We start from the raw sequence: 25,888 nt of genomic DNA, 5'->3' as shown, positions 1-25,888 counted from the left end.
CTAATTTATACTGGCTATAAACACATGAACTGTTACATAGCATGATGCACCTTATGCATGAAGCCGATGTGCACCATGGAGGTGTCTGTTCACTTCTTTCCAAGCAGTGTATAAAAATAAAAATTTCTCTGCACTGGCATTGAGCTATGTCTCAGCTGAATTCCTCATATTGACTTGTTAACATGAAATTTCATGATAAGGTCAGGATTATGGAATCAACATGAACATTCACAAAAATGTAAATAGTTGAAGAACCAAAGTGAATGTAGCAGGGAGTGAAGAAATAAATCTTCTGATTAATTAAATAAGAAAATAGCATGCAAAGAAATACAAAACAAAAGTTCATACTATAATCAACACCCAGATAACAATTCAAGGAAGGCTCAAAGCTTGAAAATTATGAATCTAATTTACTGCCTATCATCTTGCATTTCATGCATTCAGATAAACATTGAGCTTTTCTTTAAGTGTTATGTGATTTTTACAATTTGTATCAATCTGTATATTTCTCCACATGCTATTTGCTTATCTTAATAATTTTTTTGTATGCTTTATTGATAAAGATAGTGGATTCAACAAATGAAACAGGAAAAAATACTGGATAAATATATTGTGGAATCTTTCTTTACCATTATCATAACAGAGAGCCATTTACTGCAGCAAGAATTACTGCAAAATAAAAGGCTTATTATTTTCTAAACATACAGGCATCTCAGAAAGGGAAGAGACAGAGTTTAAACTGTACTAACAGCTGAATTAATATTAATATCCTTTGAAATGCATTTCAAATAAACTTTTAAGTGCATTTCAAACACTGACATGATGCTCAATGAAATTACTTGTTTTGTGTTCCCAGTCTAATAGTCACTAAGCAAATCAAGCACAAAAATCCAATGTGTAAAAATTAACACAGTTTATCCTACTATATAACACAGCTTTCGTTCAATTACACATTCGACCTGATTTAATGTGCAATTTAGAAAAAAGTATATATTAATGAAAATAAAATTTAATTTATTCCATTTTATTATTATTCTTATTGTTTTACCTTAGTATCTATGAATGTAACTTCAGGAAAAGATAATGAAGCAGGAGATGGGCTGTGCACACTGAAATTACTTGTTTCATGTTCCTAGAAAAAAAATAAACTCCTAATGTTATACATAAAAAATGTATTTATAAATAAAAATATAATTATAAATAAAAAAGTATAAGAAAAATAATCAAATCCTAATAATTAATTGTCATTATCAAGATGTTTATGCAGATATATGCATAGTCTTGTCAAAACAGTTCTAAAATACACATGTATGAATTTAAAACTGGAACTTGTGTCCCTTAGCAGCACCAGTGATATATAGTGTTATATTAGTATATTACCTGGAAATTACATAATAATATGACAATTGCAAATATATAAAATGCTTTATGAAACAACAATTTTGTGATATCTCTTAGTGATATGTATGGGCAAAAGACAAAACACAGTACAATTCGGAATTCCAAGTTTTTTTTTTCTTTTCAAATAACGTTTGAGCCAGTCTGAGGGAAAAGATTTTTTTAAGCAAGAAATATTTAATGTCTATTTAATTCACTTAGTTTAGTAAATTAATTGCCTAATATTTATATATATCAGAAACAATACTCTTATTTCTCCACCTTCCTCAGGAAGAAAAAATTCCTGCATGTACCCTCAAGGGGTGTACAGGATATGATAGTACTACTTGAAAAAAATTACATCATTACTAATTTCCTATCTACAATTTTCCTCCAAATCAGTCTGTTACTTGTCAAGACTACAACATTATCAGATCTTATATTTCTATCCTCTAAGGCACTTTGTACCATATTAATCCACCTATATATTGGTCTTCCTCTGGGTCCTTTTCCAGCCAACCTGGCAGAGAACACTGGTTTTGCTAATCTTTCCTCGCCCATTCTGTTTAACTGACCATACCACCTGAGATTAGCTCTGTTAACGCATTCCTGGATGCTGACAATGTCAAGTTCTTTCCCAATATCCTCGTTTTTAATATGATATTGCCATTGATGCCATCTGTTCACGCCTATAATCTTTCTCAGGACTCTCATATCTGTGGTCTCTAGTCTTTGGTCAAGTGTTTTACTTCTGACTCAGCTCTCACATCCATAAGTTAAAACTGGTTTAAACACTGTCCTGTATACAGCAAATTTAGTGTTCTGACTAATTTCTCTCTTATTCCGTATGAATTTATTCAATTGAGTTCCCACCATACCAGCTTTGCTGATTCTGTTGTCTATTTCTATATTTAATTTACCATCTTCAGTAAAAATCATGCCTAAGTAGCTGAAATGTTTTACTTGTTCCACAGGTTCTCCATTCACAACACAGTTGACAATTTCAATGATTCTGCCTATTTTCATTGTCTTTGTCTTTTTATTGCTGACCTTCATACCATATCTATTACAACCAATTTAGTCAGAGAATCTTGCAGACTTGTAGCAGATTTATTTAGAAGTATAACATCATCTGCATAAAGCAAAGAGCTGACATTAACATCTCCAATTTCGATATCATTTTTAATACCACTTCCCTTCATAATGTGATCCATATAGATAACGAATAACAGAGGGGATAATATACATTCTTGTCTCACACCAGATTTATTTAACATTAAACCATCTTCCTGTACTTCCTTCAATTCTAACTGCTGACTTACCACTCAAATAAAGATTAAGTTTTGCTTGATATAATGCCCCATTGACACCATATAACTGAGCGTATTGAATAGCTTCTCTCTTGGCACCTTGTCATATGCCTTCTCCAAATCGACAAAACTTAAATACAGATCTTTGTTATATTCCCATGATTTCTCCACTATTTGTCGTAAAGTGAAGATCTGATCCTGACAGCCTCTATTTGGCCTGAATCCAGCTTGTTCTTCACCAAGCTTTTCTTCCACAATTGTTCTCAACCCTTACTCAAGTATACTTGCAAAGATCTTGCCAGGAACACTCAGTAGGGATATACCTCTGTAATTCTCACATTCAGTTTTATTTCCCTTTTTATATATGGGTACTGTGAGAGCTCTACTCCAATCATCAGGCATTCTCAACTATGCAGTGCAGCCACTGTAAGACTCTTATACCACCATACTTCAGCATTTCTGGTCGAATATCATCTACTACTGCTGCCATTCCACATTTCAAGCCTTTGATGGCTTTTTCTAGTGCAAGTATAGATATGTATTCCTGACTGCATGCTTGGTCAGTGTTTTTTTACCACTGTGCTGTCATCACTGCTTGTTTCATTTAGCAGTTTTTCAAAGTAATTACTCCATAATTCAAGGATATTTTTTTCTCCCATTTTCATGTCACCTTTATCATCTCTAACTCCTTTTACAGCACTCTTTCTTCCATTACTAAGCTTCTTCAACAACCTCCAGAATATTTTGCCACCTTCTTGATATTTATTTTCTATATTTTTGCCAAAGTCCACCCATGACTTTTGTTTAGCTAGTTTTACACAGTGTTTAGCATTCTTGCATTTGTCTCTGTATTCTCTAAGAGCACAAGCTGACTTATTTGACAGGAACTTTTGATATGCTTTCTTCTTTTCCTTCACTGCCTCTTTAACTTCCTGTGTCCACCAAGGAGTTCTAATTTTTTCTATCCTTGCAGACAACTCCACCACATGCCTCTCTGGCAGAATCAATCAATGTTTTCTTCAGAGTTTGCCACTGAATCTCCAAGGTTTGATTCCTGTTCTCAAACTCTTTCATTTTTTCTTCAATAATCTTTATGTATTTTAGTCTACAGTTCACATCTGAGATCTGCTCAGCTTTTATTTGCTTTAAAACTTTCTTACATGTTATTCTTTTCGATATGAAATTGAATTTTATCCTGCTCAAGACTAAATAGTGATCACTTCCAATTTCAAATCCTCTGTACACTCTGGTGTCCTGTACCAGGGAGAAAACATCACTATCAACAATAACATAGTCAATGAGACTTTTCTTATTCCTAGCCTCTTCTCTCCATGTGAATTTGTGCACATTTTTATGTTGGAACATGGTGTTAATAATAGCCAGTCCATGTCCTGAGCAGAAATCCAACAGATATTTGCCATTATTATTAGCTTTGCTCTTTTCTCCAAATTTTCCCAAAATATGTTTCTATGTCTCACAATGCTACTCTGCTATTTAGATCCCCAACAAGGACCAACTTTTCTTTTTTCATTGTGTCAGTCACTTTTTCTAAAGCCTCAAAAAATTCCTCCACTTCTACCTTAGTAGAACCTTCTGTGGGACCATAGGCACAAATATGTCTCATTGTCCAGTTTCCCATTCTCATATTTGCCCACATTACTCTACTTGACACTGACTGCCAATCAAGATTAGCCTCGTATTTTGTGTTGAATACTATGGCTACTCCTTCTTTTCCTTGATTGTCATTGCCTGAATATAACATTTTGTATTTATTGCTCAGAAAGATCTCACCAGTTTTTGTCTTTTCTGTTTCAGTCACCCCTATTATGTCGATCTGGTACTTATCTAATTCCTTAGCTAGCTCCATTTCTTTGCCATTCAGGCTTTTTACGTTGATAGTACCGATCAACTCTGGTGATGTTGAGTTGGGGTTTGTTTTCAGATTTGTTCCAGTAGCTGACTTTTCGCTGTTCGCCCTGGTTTCCCGGCGAAAACAATGGGGGCCTTGTTTAACCGGGCAACGCCCCAGCCGGCATGAAATATTGTCATGTTGTACCATCATTTTTTATTTCGGTTTAACCAATAAGAATACAATTTGGTCGGCTAAATCCCAAATTGCCAGCTCATCCTTGTTCGTTCAGTATCCAAGTAGATACCCAACAGGGTGCACCACGAGAAGGTGAGGATTGGACATTAGGTCAGAAGCCCTGGTCGGTTCTCCGCATTCCTTTAAAGGCTGGGTGGAGGTCTCCTCTCAGTTATACAGCTTTGACCCTTAAGCACCCTGAAAAATGTTTAATATTATAAAAAAATAAAATAATCACTTGACTCACAATTGCTTAGTTGATGCCTACTCCCTCACTGGCATCCTCCATTCACTTTCAACAGAGCATCCTTTGATATTTTCATGGGTACTGCCAAAGTGAACTAGCCACTTAATCACATACATACAAGAGCAATTGCTAGTCAACACCCACATTCAGTTCAACTCCAAATTGATTGAACCAACTTTCCATCCTCATTGTGCTCACTCCATACACTCTCTGCTCTTTGGAACGGTCCCCCAATGATTACAACTTTCTGGCCTTCAAAAACCAACCAACAAATTCCTTTCTTCTTTCCAACCACTTTTCTACAAATGGCACTGAAGGATTATAAAGCTATCATAGATCATTAGTGTGTATGTGGGATATGATATCAACTCAGCCAACCAGACTGGCAGCATAAATATATATGTAATGTTAAAATAGTTACCACTTTAAAAACTACAATGATCATAAAAGAGAAGTTAATTTTCTGATGTGTAATAATAACAACTCATCCCAGAAGACGGATTGATTACCCTATTATCGGAATATGTTCTCCTTTCTAGGAGACTATAAGGAGCCTGTGTAACTCAGTGGATGTGGTTGCACACCATGGCGCTTAACTGCACAAAGGAAGACTTCTTGGTTTCGAATCTAGTCGGCAACTAGAAGAAATTTTTCTAAGCCTTTTTTCGACCGGTTCCCGAGTTGGTCGATCTCTGGCATGGGCAAGCGGGTTTATTCTCCCGGAAACTCGGGTTTTTCGTCTTGTAAACTCAAGAAAATTGACCATAGAACCGACATTATTTCAGACATTAAATACGAGAGTCAGGGTTAGGGACCACGAGATAGCGACATTTGTTGAGCCGCCTCTCTTCACTGAGTGCTGCTTAATTAGTGATAGCCTTGGGCCAGCTATCTCTGATGGGGTACCAGTGGAGATTGAACTGCCCACTCAGTCTCCAAAAGTTAGATAGGGCTAAAAACAGCCTCGCCTACTCCCTATATAGGGGAATAAAAAGGCGTTAGCTGATTTTTTTTTTTTTTATGTTATTCCTAAAGAGAATTATTTTATAATATATACATCTAATATGAAACCATATTATATGCATCTATTATATATAACAGACACATACATGAGAACAGTTTACTTTTTATGTACTGTTTGATGACTGGCTGAAATATTGGTTTTGTGGATAGATCATCATCATCATCAAATTCCTGCCTTGTACCTTCGAGGGGTGTACAAGATATGATAGTACTACATGAAAAATTTACATCATTACTAACTTCCTATCTACAATTTTCCTCCAAATCAATCTGTTACCTGTCAAGAGTCCAACATTATCAGATCTTATATTTCTATCTTCTAAGGCACTTTTTACCATATTAATCCACCTATACCCTGGTCTTCCTCTGGGTATTTTTTCCTGCCAACCTGGCAGAGAACACTTGTTTTGCTAATCTTAACTCTCCCATTCTGTTTAAGTACCCATACCACCTGAGATTAGCTCTGCTTGCCCATTCCTGGATGCTGACAATGTCAAGATTCCTAATATCCTCATTTTTAATATGATATTGCCATTGATGCCATCTGTTTACGCCCCTAATCTTTCTCAGGACTCTCATATCTGCGGTCTCTCGTCTTTGGTCAAGTGTTTTACTTCTGACCCAGCTCTCAGATTCCCTAAGTTAAAATTGGTTTGACACTGTCTTGTATACAACTAATTTAGTGTTTTGACTAATTTTTCTTTTATTCCATATAAATTTATTTAGTTGACTTCCTACCATATCAGCTTTATTGATTCTGTTGTCTATTTCCATATTTCACTTACCATCTTCACTAAAAACCGTGCCTAAGTAGCTGAAATGTTTTACTTGTTCTATAGGTTCTATATTCACAATGCAGTTGATATTTTCAATGCTTCTGCCTATTTTCATTGTGTTTGTCTTGTTATTGCTGACCTTCATACCATATCTATTACAACAGTTATTCAATTTTGTTAGAGAATCTTGCAGATTTGTAGCAGATTTATTTAGAAGAATAACATCATCCACATAACGCAAGAAGCTGACATTAGCATCTCCAATTTTGATATTAGGTTTAATACCACTTTCCTTCATAATGTGATACATGTAGATAATGAACAACAGAGGGGATAATGTACATCCTTGTCTGACACCAGATATAACATGAACCCATCTTCCTGTACTTCCTTCAAATTCTAACTGCTGACTTACAACTCAAATAAAGACTAAGTATTTGGTATAATGCCTCATAGATACCATATAACTGTAGCGTTTTGAATAGCTTCTCTCTTGGCACCTTGTCATATGCCTTTTCCAGATCTGTAAAACTTAAATACAGATCTTTGTTATATTCTGATGATTTCTCAACTGTCTGTTGTAAAGTGAAGATCTGATCCCTCTATTTGGCCTGAATCCAGCTTGTTCTTCCACAATCTTTCTCAAGTATACTTGCATAAGTCTTACCAGGAACAATCATAGAGAAATACCTCTGTAATTCTCACATTCAGTTTTATTTGTTTTTATATATGGGTACTATGAGAGCTCTGCTCCAATCATCCAGAATTCGTCCCTCTGAACCATGCAGTGCAACCACTGTAAGACTTTTATACCTCCATATTTGAGCATTTTTGGTCGAATATCATCTACTCCTGCTGCTTGTCCACATTTCAGGCCTTTGATGGCTTTTTCTACTTCATATATGATATGTATTCCTGAATGAATGCCTGTTGAGCATTTTTTACCCTTGTGCTATCACTGTTTGTTTCATTTAGCAATTTTTCGAAGTAATTACTCCATACTGCAAGGATATCTTTTTCTCCACTTTTTCACCTATCTCATCTCTAATTTCTTTTAACAGCACTCTTTCCTCCATTTCTGAGCTTCTTCAACAACCTCCAGAATATCTTGCTGCCTTCTTGATATTTATTTTCTATGTTCTTGCCAAAGTCTTCACATGACTTTTGTTTAGTCTGTTTTACACAGTGTTTAGCTTTCTTACATTTGTCTCTGTATTCTCTAGGAGGACAAGCTGACTTATTTGCCAGGAACTTTTGATATGCTTTCTTCTTTTCCTTCACTGCCTTTTTAACTTTCTGTTTCCATAGAGTTCTGATTTTTCTATCCTTGCAGACAACCTTACCACATGCCTCTCTGGCTGAATCAATCAGTGTTTTCTTCAGGATTTGCCTCTGAATCTCCATTTGGTTCCTGTTCTCAAATCTTTCATTTTTTCTTGGATAATGTTTGTGTATTTTTGTCTAAGTTTATATATGAGAGCTGTTCAACTTTTATTCGCTTTAAAATTTCCCATATGTTCTTCTTTTCAATATGAAATTCAATTTTATCCTGCTCAAGAATAAATAGTGATTACTTCCAATTTCAAGTCCTCTGTACACTCTGGTGTTCTGTACCAGTGACAGAACATCACTATCAACAATAACATAGTCAATGAGATTTTTCTTATTCCCTGCCTCTTCTCTCCATGTGAATTTGTGCACATTTTATTTAGAGTTTTGTGCATCTTTCCAAGTGGGCGGTAGGCGCAGCATATGATATCACTGGAAGTATAGCTCTAGTATATATTGTTTTTAGCACTCGTCTGACTAGTCCCCAGTTTATCCTTGCTGACTTATTTAAAAGCTTTATAATTTGTAAGCTTTTTCTAGCAATATAAGAGATGTGTTTGTTGAAGTTAAATGTGTTGTCTATTGTTACTCCTAGGTATTTTAACTCACTGGCTACCTCTAGAACTTCCCTGTTTAGGAAGACCATTATAGGTTGTTTCGATTTTTTACATGAGATGTGGAGCACTTTAGACTTGGTACTAAACAAAACTTGGTACCAAATCATTATGATCAATCATCTGCAAGAGCTATTTCTTTGGTTTCAGCAGTGAAAGAAAGTCTTAATAATGAGCCGTATTGAATGCTGCAGAAACCTGGTCCACAGCAAGACCCTTGCAGGCAGTCTCATTTGAATTCTTTCATTACAGTTGTGGTTGTTTTTAATGTCATGTTACTCTTCTCTCTGTGAAATAATTTTAGTAAAGAGAGTAGATTTGTGAGACATTTGAAATCTCTTAACTCAGTAATTATGGCTGTCCACCATGAAGCATCAAAAGCACTTTGCATATTGAGTGAGATCAATAGTACATCATTTTTTTTTTGCTGTAGACTGTTTTCAGTGAACTTTTTAACCTCCATAATTGTTACTGTGCTTATTTGAGGTCGAAATGCATAGTGACTGCTGCTGCTGAATGGGTTTCTTGAATAGACAAAGTGCATTCTTTGGTTTATCAGTTTTTCTACTACCCTGCCAGTGACATTTATGAGACTAATTGGCCTGTATTTACTAAATTCACGAGATGCTTCTTTTCCTGGTTTGATTATCGGTATAATTTTAGGGTTTCCATAATAAGGGAAATCATCTTTTCTTGAGGCATTCATTGTAAGCTGTTGTTATAAATTTCATGAATTCTAGAAATGTTCTTAGGAGTATATTGCTAGTTATCCCATCTTCTCCAGGGTTTTTTCTTGGATCCAGTGATCTTAATATTGATTTGATTTTATTATACATAAATAAATCTTCGTTAGGAGACTCTGTATCTGTTTCCATTCTTTGTATATTTTGTGAATTACCTCATCTGTTGATTGGGTGTCATCAGGAATAAATTTGTTTATCATTATTATCTCATTAATCGAAAACACACTAATCGAATATAATAACCTATATAATTCGTTCTTCAAATTTCTTTTTTGACCCATACTTTTTTTTTTTTTTTTTTTTATAAAAGAATTAGGGTATATCTCAGGGCCTAGTTAAAGGAAAACCAGGAAGCTGAAAGACAATAAAACATATTCAGAATATAAATTTATTATTCTACTTTTTGACAAAGAATTGAGCTGACATAGTTTGGCAGGCATTCTGTTTCTTTTTTTCATACAACTAACAGTATGGCCCTATTGCCTCTTCTACTACTTCTGCAAATTTTACTGCTTCTCTCTTCATCAGGGTCAGCCTCTAAGCACTGCTGCTCAAAAACTTTGATCGTATGAAAAATAGCTTCAAATTTGTAGAAAGTTTTTTACCTTGGCTATATACTATGTTAAAGGTACCAAGCAATTTTATAAGCTAGGTTTCTTAGTAAAGGTGGAATGAGCTCTGATCACTTTCCTTAGTATTTCCCCTAATGCAAAGCACATCCCCTTGCGGAGATGTATGATGCTATACATTAAAGGCAAGGGCCATTACCCAAACCGGTTTCGACCTTTATTGAGGTCTCGTCAGTGGGAGCCAGACCCAAAAATGCCAATGTTGAAGTAATGCAGAGCCTATAAATTTTACCTAAACCTGAACTATGTTCAGATGCAAACTTGACTTACTCGTCTGTTTGCTTACTTGGGAAAAAGGATTAAAACCTAGCTTATAAAATAGCCTGATATCTTTAACACAGTATATACCCATGGTAAAAAACTTTCTACATCTTACTCTCATCCTGAAATTTTTATTTCATAAGGTCAAAGCACCTTGTGGCAACTTGTTTAGGTAAAATATATAAGCTCTGCATTACTTCAACATTGGCATTTTTGGGTCTGGCTCCCACTGATGAGACCTCAATAAAGGTCGAAACCGGTCTGGGTAGTGGCCCTTGCCTTTAATGTATAGCATCATACATCTCCGCAAGGAGATGTGCTTTGCATTAGGGGAAATACTAAGGAAAGTGATCAGAGCTCATTCCACCTTTACTACGAGTTGCCTTAGACCTGAACTATGTTCAGGCGCAAACTTGACTTACTTGTCTGTTTGCTTACTTGGGGAAAAAGGATTAAAACCTAGCTTATAAAATTGCTTAGTATCTTTAACATATTTTCAAATTGTTTCTGTGAAATCTCTTTGGGCTTGTTAGTGATTAAATTTTCTTCATATTCTTCAGGATCTTCCAGCTGTGCATCTAAATTCAGCAGATCGGAATCACTCAATTTTTCAGATTGAGAATTAATTAACTTAGATTCATATGAAAAACCTGTACAATCTTTTGCACAATGATTTTAGAGGCTTTAAGTTCTTGTTGGTCACAATAGCCCCCTTCTCCCACAATGTTCTTCAACATCTCTGGATAATTTGCAGCAACCTCTTTATCTACACTTGCAGCTTGGCCTGTGATTAGAACATTATGTAGGCTATTTCTCTTTTTGAAATGCTCAAACCACCCAGCACTAGCATGGAATTCTTCTTCTTTTCCATCATTGATAGCCCTTTTTTTCAAGGTTGCAAAGAGACTTAATGATTTTGATTTAATAAGGTCAGTGCTTAGCGAGATCCATTTTTGGTTACAATCTTCGATCAATGTAGAAAGAAGTCTCTCTAATTCAATTATTATAATAGTTTGATTTCAAGTGCACACATGAACTTGAATCAGCCTTACCTTTCTCTTTGTATTCAGCAGCTTTGATTAAAATTGCTCTTATAGTTGATTCACCTTTTTTTTTGTTTTTGTCCTATCTTTGCTCTGGACTCGCCTTGTTCATTTTTCTTTATTATTTTAAGTTTTTCTTCCGGTGAGATTACTTTTCAAATCATTTTCACATTTCCACTTTTTTGCTTACTAATTCTTTTACTCAAGATGAAAGGTTGGGAAAATACTTTAAAATAAAAAAAAAAGTAAGCAAAACAATTGCAAAGGAGGCACGAGATAGGATCATCAAAATGCTATGTAATTAGCAGATGACATAAATTTTGGTGGTAAATTTGGAAAACATAGTGTACATGGAAATAGTGTAGTATGACATTAAAAAATAACTTTGTAAAATGTTTTAAATCAGTAACTAAATTATTTCATCCTGGTGAGTGCTTTTTTTAAAATTGTTAACTATAAAAAATGTATAGATAGAAAATGTTTAAAATCTGTAACATTTATTTTTAAGATGTATATAGGCACACCAATTGAATTTTAGAGGCGCACTAATTGAATTTGGATATAGAAAAAAAATGATGCACTAATCGGAGGCACATTAATCAAGGGACTGTTGTATAATAGTAAATAATAAATTACCAAAATTCATTCTTGACACAAGGGTTTTTAGAAGCTTTAAACTGGAAACTGACTGCATCCTGTTAGTCTAACCAATTAAATTTCCACTGCAGTGATTGAGAATTATGAAAGATGAAACCAAAGAAGAAGACTACTTCATCAGTCAGTCTCGCTTTACACTGGGTTCTTAACAAACTCCAGTAGAAAGTGGCTTTTTCAACAGAGTTAAAAAATTAGTAGACGATATAAAAATCAGTATTGATTTATATATCTTCTACTGAATCAGAATTGATTGAGATGATATTGTACAAGAGGTCTTATACATTAGGAAGAGCATATTTCTTGGATTATTATTATTATTAAGAGAGAGAGACCTCCAAGTAGTCAGGGGCTCATCAAGGGAGGACAGATACTACCTACAACAGCTGTTATACTTGTTCTTAAATTCATTAAAACTACTTGTACATACAACATCTAGTGGCAATCCATTCCAATCATGCCCCACTCACATGATAAATGCTTTTAAGAAATATTTATCAACCAGATCAACTGAAGATAAGATTGAATATGAAAGAAAGTCATAGCTAAAAAACAGAAGTGAGAAAAAGAAAGATGGAATAATTTCATATCTAATTTAGAGAGAGATATAACAAAATTCAATACAATAGCATAAAATTTTAAATAATCTGAATCAAGAAACATGAGAGAATATAGGGATCAATGTGATTGATAACACTACATGGCTAAAGTATTTTATGGATTTAGCAGATTTTTGGTCGATCTCTTGTGCAGTCCTCCTTACATGCAAATTTAATTAAAACTGAAAACATAATATTTTATTTATCATTATTTTGTATTATTTTTAATTCGCTTTAAGTGTATTGCTATTGTTTATTTATTTTTCGTTAAAAATGTCAAATCAGTAATTTTCAAACAGCGAGCCGAGTGAATACGATTATAAGCAAAGTGTAAAAACTCAATTGTAGCTTAAATATTAAATATTCCAAAGCACATTACATCGATTTTTTACTTAGGTTAAGTCCCATGTGAATATTGTAAAAAAATAAACTTTGTCTCGGTATAGTTTGCATCAGATGTTTTTGTAAATAACTCTTTTGAAGCTAACTGTATATACTGCTTTAATAAGATAATAATAAATTTAGTTTAATCCTTTATCCAAGTGTGAGCAAACAAAGTTTGCGCCTGAAAGTAACTTCAGGACTGGGGTAAGGTAGTGCAACACCAGGACGACTCCTTGCAAGGGTGGAGCAAGGATAGGAGTATTAGTAGCTTGCTCCACCTTTGCCGAGTGAATACGATCCTATCCTTGCAAAGGTGGAGCAAGGATAGGAGTGTTAGTAGCTTGCTCCACCTTTGCAAGGAGTTGTCCTGGTGTTGCACTACCTTACCCCAGTCCTGAAGATACTTTCAGGCGCAAACTTTGTTTGCTCACACTTGGATAAAAGATTAAACTAAATTTATTATATTCTAACCAAGTGAAAAATAAACTTTCAACTGCTTTAATAAGAATATGTTAGAGTGTTAAAAACAAAGGCAATGTTTTTGTCGCTGAAGCTGTACATCGCGGCAATTATCATGGTATACATCAGGGGTGTTCAACCTGTCGATCGTGGAGCGATTTTTGGTCGATCTCTTGTGCATTCCTCCTTACTTACAAATTTAATTAAAACTGAAAACATAATATTTTATTTATCATTATTTTGTATTATTTTTAATTCACTTTAAGTGTATTGCTATTGTTTATTTATTTTTTGTTAAAATTGTCAAATCAGTAATTTTCAAACAGTATGAGTCTGTCATACTTTACACTCTAATAAAAAGAATATGTTAGAGTGTCATGTTTTTGTCATAACACTCTAACAAGGCAATGTTTTTAATAAGGCAATGTTTTTGTCGCTGAAGCTGTACATGGCATCATTAGAAAGATTGTTATGGAAACTTGTATGTATTAGAAAGGCTTGAAGGCTCTAAGTGTAAACATCTCCGAAGTCAGTCAGAAAGAGTTCAAACAACTTTCCGATGGCCGGCAACTTAAATCTTTTGTTCTCCTCTGCAATCAAAAGAAAGCGGAGGAGAACAAAAGGCATGCCAAACTTGAAACTTAAGATGACAGACTCAACCGATTCTTTGGGATTTGCCAAACTTCATGCGAGGTCTCAGAGGAGGCCTAATAAAAAGGGACTGAAGCAAGCAGAAGGGGGTCCCAGTTCCAGAATTGCTGTCAGAGAGGAAGCCACCCAGTCCAGAGTCACCATCAGTGAGATTGCCCAGATCCACATTGCTCGAGAGAGGAGTTTCCTGCTTCCAGAAAGGAGCTTCTCGGTTCGAGACATCGCTAGAGAGAGACTACTTCTAGGCCGCAGACAAGGTTTCAAATTGCCGAAAGGAAGAGTTCCAATTGTCGGAGAAAAGTTTTCAGGCTAGAGAGGGATCCAGTTAACAGTTGGCGGCAGTTCTAGCTGTTGAAATGGCAGAAAAAGGAGGCAGTTATCCAGGCATTTTCAGCGAGCCCAAGCAAAGGAGAAAAGGCAAGGCAAATTTCACAAAGCACCTTCGCTCGTAAGTTTTTCTTTTCGCCGAGGGAAAGTAACCTTTTGCCAGAGCTGAATGAGCCCACAGCCCACTACATTCCCGATGAGATGCAGTGAGCCAAAATTTCCTGAAGAAGATTTCAGACTAAAGAATTGCCATAGAACTTTTAGTGAAAGACTTTTGACTGAATGTGAGATACAGAGCCTTTGTAAGTTCAAAACTTTTATATAATTCCTGTTATGGTTGATACAAGAAAGAAAGACTTTTAAGTTATATGTTTAATAATGTTAAGAAATGCACATAAGAGAATCAGTTGGCATGTTAGAGGTTGATATCAAATGTGTAAAGATAACTTAACACAGCTTTAGGTAACCTCTTTACGAGTAAACTGAGAGTAGGTAACCTTATGCGTTAAAGAAAGTATTTAATGTTGAAGAAAGAAGGTTCTAATTTTTGCTAAAGAGTTTTTTATAGATGAATAGAGAAAGCAATCTCCCTAACATTAAAATGGTGTATATTTCATAGTAATGTAAATAATTGTCATTTGACTTTCTTGTTAAAAGAGTGCTGCCTGTTTGTTTATTTACAACTGCACTGTTTCTAAAATAAATCGGACTTGTTGAGCGGGAATCTAAGTGAGTTGGCCAAAGCGTGAAATTAAGAAAAAGAATAGACCACGACTGTTTGTGAAAGTTTTAATATAGGAATTTGTGTTAGAGAAATCTACCAGCTGTATATTTGAGTTCTTTTTGCTAATCGTTGTGCAGTCTCATTTTAAATAAATTTTTTAATATCTTAGGTATAAGACTCGTAATGCGAAAGGTAGATAAACATAGCATGTAATAAGATAAACAAGAGAGATTCTGAGAGAGAGAGAAAGCATGCACAGAAAATTAGAATAACAGAGAATAAAGTATAGAGTAAAAGACATCACAAGTAATTAATAAAAATTACAAGTATACAAAGTTAAATAATAATAAAAGTTTACAATGTCGCAGTAATGACTGGATAGCAAAAGTAGACGTATAACAAAAGCACATTGTATGCGTTTTGTTTAATTTGAGGATAATCGTGAGTGTATCAAAGAAATCGAAGACATATCATTTTCACAAGGCATGGGGAAACAGATTTTTTCTTTACAATGGTAAATGGAAAGTGCTGTTCTTTGATTTGTAATTCATCTGTAGCAATTCCAAAAAAAAGGTAATACTGAGCGACATTTTCGATCACTACATGCAAAATATGAAGATTTTCCCAAAAATTCCAAAATATGTAAATCAAAAATTATAAATTTAAAGGCAGGACTTTCTGGACAATAAAATATGATTTCGAAAGTAATAAATAAACCAATATCAGTCACTATTGCATCTTTGAAAGTCTGTCATTTATTAGCAAAAGCAAAAAGCGTTTTACTGATGGAGAGTTAATAAAAGAATCATTTCTTGCAACAGCAGAATCTTTATTTTCTGATTTTAAAAATAAAAATGAAATCATTTCGAATATTAAAGATTTACAACTTTCCAGAACAACGGTTATGAGAAGAGTTGAAATTTTAAGTGCCGATCTAAATACTCAGTTAATGACATTCATCAGTGTGTTGCATTTTCATTACAAATTGATGAATCAAATGACTTCACTGATATCGCTCAGTTAATGGTATTTATTCACATGGTATTTCACGATTATTCAAGTAAAGAAGAACTTTTCAAAATTATATCATTATTGGGAAGGACTAGGGGAGAAGACATTTTTTCGGCATTTGATGAATTTGTGAAATAACACAAACTTCCGCCTTTTAAACTTGTGTCTATTACTACTGATGGTGCTCCTGCAATGATAGGAAATAAATCAGGCTTCATTTCATTATGTAAAAATGATGACAAATATCCAGATTTTTTAATGTACCACTGTATTATTCACCAACAAGTACTGTGTAGTAAAAGATTAAACACAAAATATGTTTGGATATTACATTTAAAATTGTAAATTCTGTTCGAGGAAAAGCTCTGCAACGGCGGTTTTTAAATTACAGGCAGATGATGATAGGGAACTTCTGTTGTACAATAATGTTCGCTGACTCAGCAGAAGTCAATTTTTAGAAAGATTTCTTGTATTAATTAACGATATAAAAATTTTTCTTGATGAAAAAGGAGATATTTATCCACAATTGAGTGATAAAAGATGGTTGTTACACTCATCATTTTTAGTAGATTTCTGTACGAAATTAAGCAATTTAAATTTAGAGTTACAAGGTAGAGATAAAAATCTAATTGACATGTTAAATTCAATAAAATCTTTCCAACAATACTTACTTTTATTAAAGAAAAATACAAATGACCACGAATTTAGACATCTCCCATATTTATTAAAATTTTTTGAACAAAATCAAGACATGCTTCACTATGATTTAAAAGAATTTATTCGTGAAATAGAATTAGTTGAGGAAGAAATAAATTCAAGATTTAAAGATTTTAATAAAACTGAAATGATTGTATCTTTTATCAATAATCCATTTCAAGAAAACTTGAACATCACAGAAATTTCAAATAAAATTAGTGGGCTGTTTGATATAAACCAAGCTGAAGTAGAACTTGAGATAATAAACATTCAGAATAGTTTACATTTAAAATCAATAAACAATGAAGTCATTTGGAAGTATGTACATGAAAAATTTCCAATATTAACTGATATTGCGCGAAAAATTCTGTCGTGTTTCGGATAGACATACTTGTCAGAATCCGCTTTTTCAAATATGACCATCATAAAAAATCAATTAAGAAACAAAATTACAAATGATTATTTGGATGATTGTCTGCAATTGGCCACTTCTTCATATCAACTTGACTATGAAAATATTGCGAGGTCAAAACAATGCCAAATTTCACATTAACTTCTTTTCTTTTTTAATCAACCAGCGTTTCCTGTAACATGTGAGTTTGTAATCAATCTGTTGTTTTTTTCTAACTTTGGTTTTCAAAAATAGAGAAATATTTTATTCCAATATATATACAGGGTGTTCGGGATAAATTTGACATATTTATAATTAATTATATTTTTCCGTAAGTTACATGTATTAACACACACTTCTCTTCATTTAAAAGTTTGGACCCTTCTTCATTCATATACAAGATGTCAGAAAGGATGGATAGCTGGAACCCACCTGAATCATGGAAGAGAATAACTTGTATCATGATGATTCGTGCCCGCCATCAAAATAAGGATATTACGACTGCTGCCCAATGCTCCCTGAATACAGTAAAAACAATCAGGCATGAACTAGAGACTTGCAATGGTGACTACGAGGATGTAGCAAGAAGAAAGATCCCTAGCAGACGATCTGATTGCGTTCGTACAGCAGAATTCCTCGCAAATCTGCAGGAACAGGTGTTGAAGAACCCTGGCATTGGAATTTGGGCTTTGTTCGTGGAGTTGCTAACTGTAGTCAAGCCCTGGATAACAAGGGTAGCCAATGGTAGGCCGTATGTATGGCAGCAGGATTCGGCCCCTTGCCACACCTCTGGGAAAAGTCAAAAATGGTTGTCTGAAAATTTCTACGACTTCACCAGTCCAAATGTTTGGCCTCCAAACTCCCCAGACCTTAACCCCATGGATTATTTTGTATGGGGCGCAGTTGAAAAAGACACCAATCGCACTTCCAGTAATACAAAAGCCCAGTTAATGGATAAAATTAAAACAGTTTTTGCGGCCCTTCCCAGGGAGACTGTAGCATCAGCTTGCGAGGTTCCGAAGAAGAATTGAAGCTGTGATCGATGCTAATGGTGGTTATTTTGAGTAAATCTTGTTGATAGTATTGTAATTAACTCTGCCTGTAATGTTTTTTTGTCAATTCATTAAATTTAATAGATACAAAGAAGATTTTCTTTTTCCTTACGAAACTGTCAAATTTATCCCGAACACCCTGTATGTATATATATTTTTTTTTTTTATATTAAAATAATTAAAAGTGATAAATAAATTTTTAAATACACAAAGTTTTTAGTTGTGTATTTTTCTTTAGTTATTTATTTGCGCATAATCAGATATCAGGTTGGGGAAATGTGATCTATATAAAAGAGCGGATAGCCGAATAACTTTTTATAGAAAAGTAGCTCGTGTAGTAAAAAAGGTGAACACCACTGGTATACGTCTTCTCAAGAGTGGTAACAAAATATATACAAAAGTTCTAAAAAATATATATAAAAAAATTAGTGATTCATTCCACTTCTATTTTTTAGCTATGACTTTCTTTCTATCATATTCAATCTTATCTTCAGGTTTTAGGAAAGGTAAGGGCACCAGAGATCAGATCCTTTGCTTTAGACAGATTATAGAAAAATATAAAGAATTTAGACTCCCTCTGGTAATGTGTTTCTTAGAGTACTATAAAGCTTTTGATTGTGTTGAGCATGTGAAACTGTGGGAAGTAACGAAAAGAATGGGTCTTTCTCAACACACTATCAGGTTGATAGCCAACTTGTACAGGGAACAAGAAGCCACGGTAAAAACAGGTGTTGGATTGACCAACTGGCTTCAAGTTGGAAAAGGAGTTAGGCAAGGATGTCTACTTTCTCCTCACTTGTTTAGTATATATGCAGAGGACATCATTCATGAAGCATTCGATGAACTCAGAACAGGAATTAGGATAAGAGGTAGATTGGTCAGTAATCTGAGGTACGCTGATGATACAGTACTCCTTTGTAATGACATGGAAGAACTAGGACTAATTCTTGACAAAGTTAACAAGATCAGTAATGACAGAGGACTTCAACTCAATTCTAGCAAGACAAAGATTATGGTTCTCAAAGGAAATACAAACAGAGAAGCTCTTGAGAAACAAGTATACCTTAATGAAGAAAGAACTGAGGAAGTTTGAGTACCTGGGATCCATTATTAATGTGAAGAATTGCTGTTCAGAAGACGTCAGAAGAAGAAGATTAGGAATGGCTAAAATAACAGTCAGAGTCCTGTCTAAAATCATCAGTAATTGAGGATTTTGGATGCAGTTGTTTTTCCAACAGCGACTTATGGATGTGAGACTTGGAACCTAAAGAAGTCAGATAAGAAATGGATATCTGCTTTTAAGATGTAGTGTTACAGAAGGCTGTTGAGGATATCATACACCCATAAATTTATACACTAAAAGGTGTGTACAAATGAATGGGTGTTAGAAAAGATCAGTAGAACTTTAAGGATCCTTAAGGATATTGACAGAAGAAAGTTAAAATATTTTGGACACATAGAAAGGATGGAAGGGGGACTTCTCAGAACAGTAATAGGAGGTAAAGTTCCTGGAAAAAGAGGCAGGGGTAGACCACCAATGAGATGGATGGATGGTGTGTGTGGAGTGACTGATCTTCAGAGAGTTGAGGCCGCCAGAAAAGCAAACAACAGGACCACACGGCGAGGCCTGATGTGGCACATCACCAAGCATCGCAGTGACTATACGGCATCTGTAGATGCCCAGTGAACATATAGATTCATTCCAAAAGTTAAGATAGGTGAGGAACAAAATGGATTCTGCAAGGGCAGGTCCTGTATAGATTGTTATTTTTTTTTTTGAAATTACTATATGAAAAGTATAAAGAATTTCACAAAGTCATATAGCATTTACAGATTACAGAAAAGCTTTTGACTCTGTGAACAGGAATCAAAGTTTAGTTTCATCAACACTCACTGATGATGAAACTTCAAATTAAATAATAGTAGCACTCTACAGTCTTCATTGATATTGATTGATAACCCTCAAATTGGGAAATGAAATATCATATTGGAAACCAATAAATCATGGTGTCAGATACAGCCTCCAGTATCTGACACCACTGTTGGAAACTAGAGACTGACAGTTCATAGAAATATCCTTCTACGAAGTGATAGCCATCTTCACATGCTCTTGTATGCAGATGACCAAGTTAGAGCCTCCGTAGCTCAGTCAGTATAGACGAAGTCCTTTAGTCAGAAAGACCAAGGTTCGATTCCTGTCATGATGTAAGGAAATCTGGTTTCTTTCAACTAAAGATGAGTTAGCCGGTCTCGTATGGGGGGGGGTTCATCCCTCAGAACAGGCAAACTGGCCCGTGAACACACACACACACAGATTTACAGTCACTGAATGGGGGAACCACAAACAAATAAATAAAAATAAAAGCCAAGCACCCAATAATAAAGATGAACTTCAATATTACACATGCCATTTAAATCTTATTACTCAAAAATTTAATATAGAAATATCAACTATAAAAATCAAAATCATAGCCTTTCAAAGAACTAGTTCATAGTAAAATATGACTGAAATATAATACTTGAGTAAGTAAGCCACTTCAACTATAGTGGCTATAATCTAACTTACCAAAAAAAAAAGGAAAAAAAAATCAGCTAACGTCTATTTGTTCCCTTATAGAGAGTAGGCAGAGCAGTTTACCCTATCTAACTTTTGGAGACTGAGTGGGCAGTTCAATCTCTACTAGTAGCCAATCAGAGAGATAGCTGACCCAAGGCTATCACTGATTCATCGGTACGTAGTGAAGAAGGCGGCAAGCTAGTGCCGCCATCTCATGGTACCTAACCCTAACACAATATTTTAAATGTCTGAAAAAAGTGTGGGTTCGACGGTCGATTTTCTTGAGTTTACGGGATGAAAAACCCGAGTTTCCGGGAGAAAAAACCTGCTAGCCCGTGCCAGAAATCGACTAACTCGGGAACCGGTCAAAAAAAGGCTTAGAAGAATTTCCTCTAGTCAGCGACTAGATCTGAACCATCAAATCCTTTCTTCGTGCGGTCAAGTGCCATAGATTGCAAACGCCACTTCTACCGAGATACACAGGCTCCTGCTTATAAAAAAAGAAATCAACATAAATAATAAAATCAAAGTATATGGTTTAGCAACAACGGATTTAACATTAATACCGACAAAACGAGATATATGTACTTTACATTAACAGACAAATTAGATCACAGTATAACTATAAAATGGCATGAAAGGAAATGTAATGATACTCTAAATTGTAAATGTAGCTTAATCAAAAAAACAAAAACCGTCAGGTATTTGGGCCTCCATACTGATAGCAATTTAAAGTGGAACTCCCACACCACTTTCTTAACAAATAAGTTTAAAAAAAAAAAAAATCAGCTAATGCCTTTTTATTTCTGTATATACAGGGAGTAGGTAAGGCCGTTTTTAGCCCTATCTAACTTTTTGGATACAGTGGGCAGTTCAATCTCCACTGGTATCCAATCAGAGATAGCTGGCCCAAGGCTATCATTAATTAAGCGGCACGCAGTGAAGAAAGACGGCTCTACAGGCGCTGCCATCTTGTGGTCCCTAACACTCGTATTTAATGTCTGAAATAATGTGGGTTCTACGGTCGATTTTCTTGAGTTTATGGGATGAAAAACCTGCTTGCCCGTGCCAGAGATCAACTAACTCGGGAACCGGTCAAAAAAAGGCTTGGAAAAATTTCCTCTTGTCGCCGACTAGACTCGAAACCAAGTCTTCCTTCGTGCAGCCAAGCGCCGTGGTGTGCAAATGCCACATCCACTGGGCTACACAGGCTCTGAAAACAAATAAGTTTAGGTTCATAATTAACAGAATATATTATGTTAAAAAATTTGTAAATGCAGCATTCTTAAGATGTTTATACTATTCCTGGAAAAATTCCTCACTGGAATATGGCATTACCTGTTGGGGCGGAGACTATTATAACAATCTGATTCCATTAATAAGAATACAAAACAGAATAATTAGAGCCATAACTACTACCGACTTCGCACACTCAACCAAAGATCTGTATATCGTTCATAATATTCTACCATTTCGGAAACTATATCTCTATGGTTGTCTGTTATATGTAAAAAGAAACACTGAAAGTTTCTTGGTATATAACATAGACTATTGATTGCGCTGCGGTACACACACACTGGAAGTAACATATCGTTAACAAAGAAATTTTTCATAAGTCTTTTGAGGACATTGCGATGAGTAGCTACAATAAACTTCCGAATGAAATTAAATCTATAACCTCAGAACATGTATTCAGAAAAAGATTGAGAAACTACCTTATGGGATTAAACAATGTTGACAATTACTTTCACCGTATAGTATAAGAGATCATTATAACTCATATATCATAACCAATTAAGGTACTGATTTACAAATTGGTTCATTCAATTAGGTATTAAAATATCAACATGTACATTATTATAACTGGTAAGGGAGCCCTCTTATATATGGTCCCCGGACTCTCAGTGTCTAATTACTTTTCTAGTAACCAGTATGGCTACAGCCCTTGGTTACACATATTTGCATGAACTAACTTACATTATCTAAATTACTTTTCATAACTATGAAACCATTCGAAATATATTATATTCTACTTGCATATATGAGAAAACTTTTTATTAACCATAATAAAATAATAGCCAAAATAAGTATTAGTACCAAGAGAATATGATAGTAATACTTGAATTTTATTTTGTAATATTGTACTGTGCATTGAATTGTATTGTGAAATATTGTCATAATTATACAAGTTGAATAGTATAATATGTATACGTGATGTGAATAATAAAAACTGTTAAGTACAGCAGGGCATAAGAAATTAATCAAGTTTTTAATCCAGCAAAGGTACAGAGACATACCAAAATTAAAGCACACAAGACACTAGCTAGAAGACCAACACTTACCTATGGGAGTGAAGCATGGACCATCAGGAAACAAGATAGCTTGCATCGGTTGAAATGAAATTTGTGAAAACAACTGTAGGATATCCATTACTAGACCAGGTAATAGTGAAAAAACTAAATATGATACCTACAGTATGGAATATTTAGTAATATAGACAAAAATGGTTACAACGTGTAAACAGAATGGACTAGGTCAGGGTACCTTGATATGTTCTTTAATAAATCCATAGAGGAAGGCGACTACTGAGAAAACCAGCCAGGAGGTGGCTTAAGACAGTAATACAACACCAGACCTACTACTGGACAAGATGATGATATAAGGAATTTGAAACAAAATGGTATCCAAAAATAGTTTTACACAGGTGAACTGTAGACAAAAATATATAAATCATGCTGGGGGGGGGGGGTGAAAGAGTTGAAACAAGAATCAAACCTTGCAGATTCAGTGATAAAATCTGAAGGCAGAGAGATATGTACCGTAAATGTCTGAAGGAATAAAATCATTCAGAAATTCATATGGGGTGAAGAAGTTAAGCATAGGGAAAAAAAAAGAAACCAAATCAAAAGTTCCAGGCAAGTAATGCAGCAGGTGCCATGAGAGAATATAGAGAGAAAAATGTAAGACAGCCATATGCAAAATTAGATAAACAAACGTCATGGGATAGAGGCCTGTGTAGCTTAGTGGAAGTAGCATTTGCATGCACAGTGCTAGGCACCTGAAGAAAGACCTAAGTTCAATTCAAGTCACCAACTAAACGAACCTTTTCTAAGCCTTTCTTCAACTGGTTCCTGAGTTAGTCAATATCTGGAATGGGCAAGCAGGCTTCTCCACAAACTCAAGAAAATCGACCACAAAACCCACACTATTTCATTCAGATAATAAAATATTGTGTTAGGGTTAGAGACCATAAGATGGAAGCACTTGTTTGCTGTCTCTTCACTGGATGCTACTTAAAATTAGTAGTAGTCTTGGGCCAGTTATCTCTGATTAGCTACTGGTGAAGACTGAACTACCCACTCAGTCTCCAAAAGCTAGATAGGACTAAAATGACCTTGCCTACTGCTTATGGGAATAAATGGCATTAGCAGATAGCAGAAGTCACTGGATAAATTTTAGTAAGATGGAAGAAAAATATCATAAATGCAACAAAAATGCTCAGGAAATCGAGGAAAGGAGTGTTAAAATACTGTACTCTACAAGGAATCTGTGAAAACAGGTGTGACACAATAACTGAATATAGGGCTATCTTGGATGTCTGGAGTAGCTGCCCTGAATCACAGAAGAGTGGCAGAAAATATTCAAGAGAAATGTGAATAGAAGTACTTATCAGTACTTGAGGAAGACAAGAATACTGTCAGAAACCTAAAACTATTAAAGATAGCTGGGGATGATATTCATTTGGAAATGCTGAAATATTGAAGTATTGCAGTGACTACACTGTATAAATCAGAAAGCCTCAGAAGATCAAATTCAAAATGATTGGAATTGATCTATCATATTAGTAACCTATATAAAGGGAAATAAAACTGAATTAGAGAATGTTTCAGATAAGATTTATAATATAAGGCTAAGAAAAATTATGGAAGAGAATGTTTGTTCTTTCTCAATATTCTCCTCCATAATTTTTCTTAGCCTTATAAATCTTATCTGCAACAGCAAATAGGGAATGTTAGGATCAGATTTTTTACTTTAAGACTCACAGTCAAAAAATCTGGGAATACAAGCATAGGCTACATAGGGTACTTAAGTATAGACTACACAGAGCAATATGAAGCGTACTCTTCAAGTTATAGGTCAGCTGTTACTTGAAGGAGGTAAGAAGATAGTATGTCGTAAAATTAGGTGTAAGATCAAAGTGCAAGATGCATTTTTGGTTACATGTTATTTCACTGTTATTCATCATCTGCCAAGAACAATACTTTTTACAGATGATTTATTTCTAAACAAATCCAGTATGCCGGTAATGAAGACTAATCTGAATTACTGCTATAAACAATTTGATACGAAAATTAGTAATAAAAGAAGAAAAACTGAAAAGCCAGAAGATGCTAAACATAACTGCATTTTCTCATGGAGAAAGCTATGGAACATGTAAACTTCGGCTGTTTTAGAGTATAATTTTTAGTGTAGATGAAAAATTGAATTTGGAAATAGATAACACACAAAGCTATACCCTCTGTCCAAAAAGAAACCAAACTTTGGATAGAAAATAAAACACAGACAATTATAATTATTCAAATCATTTATTTCAAGCAATATACTCTCCCTCAGCTTCGATACAGCGTTTGGCATGGTCAATTAATTCGTTAAATGAGTTTTTTTATATCGGTTTTTGGGATACCGTGGAGAGTTGTGGTTACTGCCGCTTGAATGTTTTCAATGGTGTCGTATCGCTTTCCTTTCATCGGCAAATGAAGTCGGAGGAAGATAAAGAAGTCACAGGGTGCTAAATCAGGTGAATACAGTGAGTGACCCAACACACCAATTTGGTGTTTGCTCAAAAACTGTCTCACGATGTTCGATGAGATGGTGCATTATCGTGCAAAAGTAACCAGCTGCCTGCATCACGATATTCATGCAGTACGTGATGAATTCTCGCTAT

The 25,888-nt window shown here is 34.8% G+C and overlaps 1 protein-coding gene across 1 annotated transcript in view; it reads right to left on the bottom strand.

Annotated features, from left to right (window-relative positions):
- The window catches only part of LOC150102538 (RNA polymerase II-associated protein 1), a 754,864-nt gene that overhangs the window by 664,766 nt on the left and 64,210 nt on the right, over nucleotides 1-25,888 (bottom strand). Inside the window, exon 4 of the mRNA XM_090399226.1 lies at nucleotides 1,049-1,132. Within this exon, the coding sequence (XP_090255352.1) occupies nucleotides 1,049-1,132 (84 nt within the window). The remainder of the gene's footprint in view (nucleotides 1-1,048; nucleotides 1,133-25,888) is intronic.

Source organism: Typopeltis vanoorti, chromosome 10 (genome assembly GCF_054136105.1).
Source record: "Typopeltis vanoorti isolate ZY-2024b chromosome 10, IOZ_Tvanoo_1.0, whole genome shotgun sequence".
In the NCBI taxonomy this organism is placed as follows: Eukaryota; Metazoa; Arthropoda; class Arachnida; order Uropygi; family Thelyphonidae; genus Typopeltis; species Typopeltis vanoorti.
This window is presented reverse-complemented; position numbering and strand designations above follow the sequence as displayed.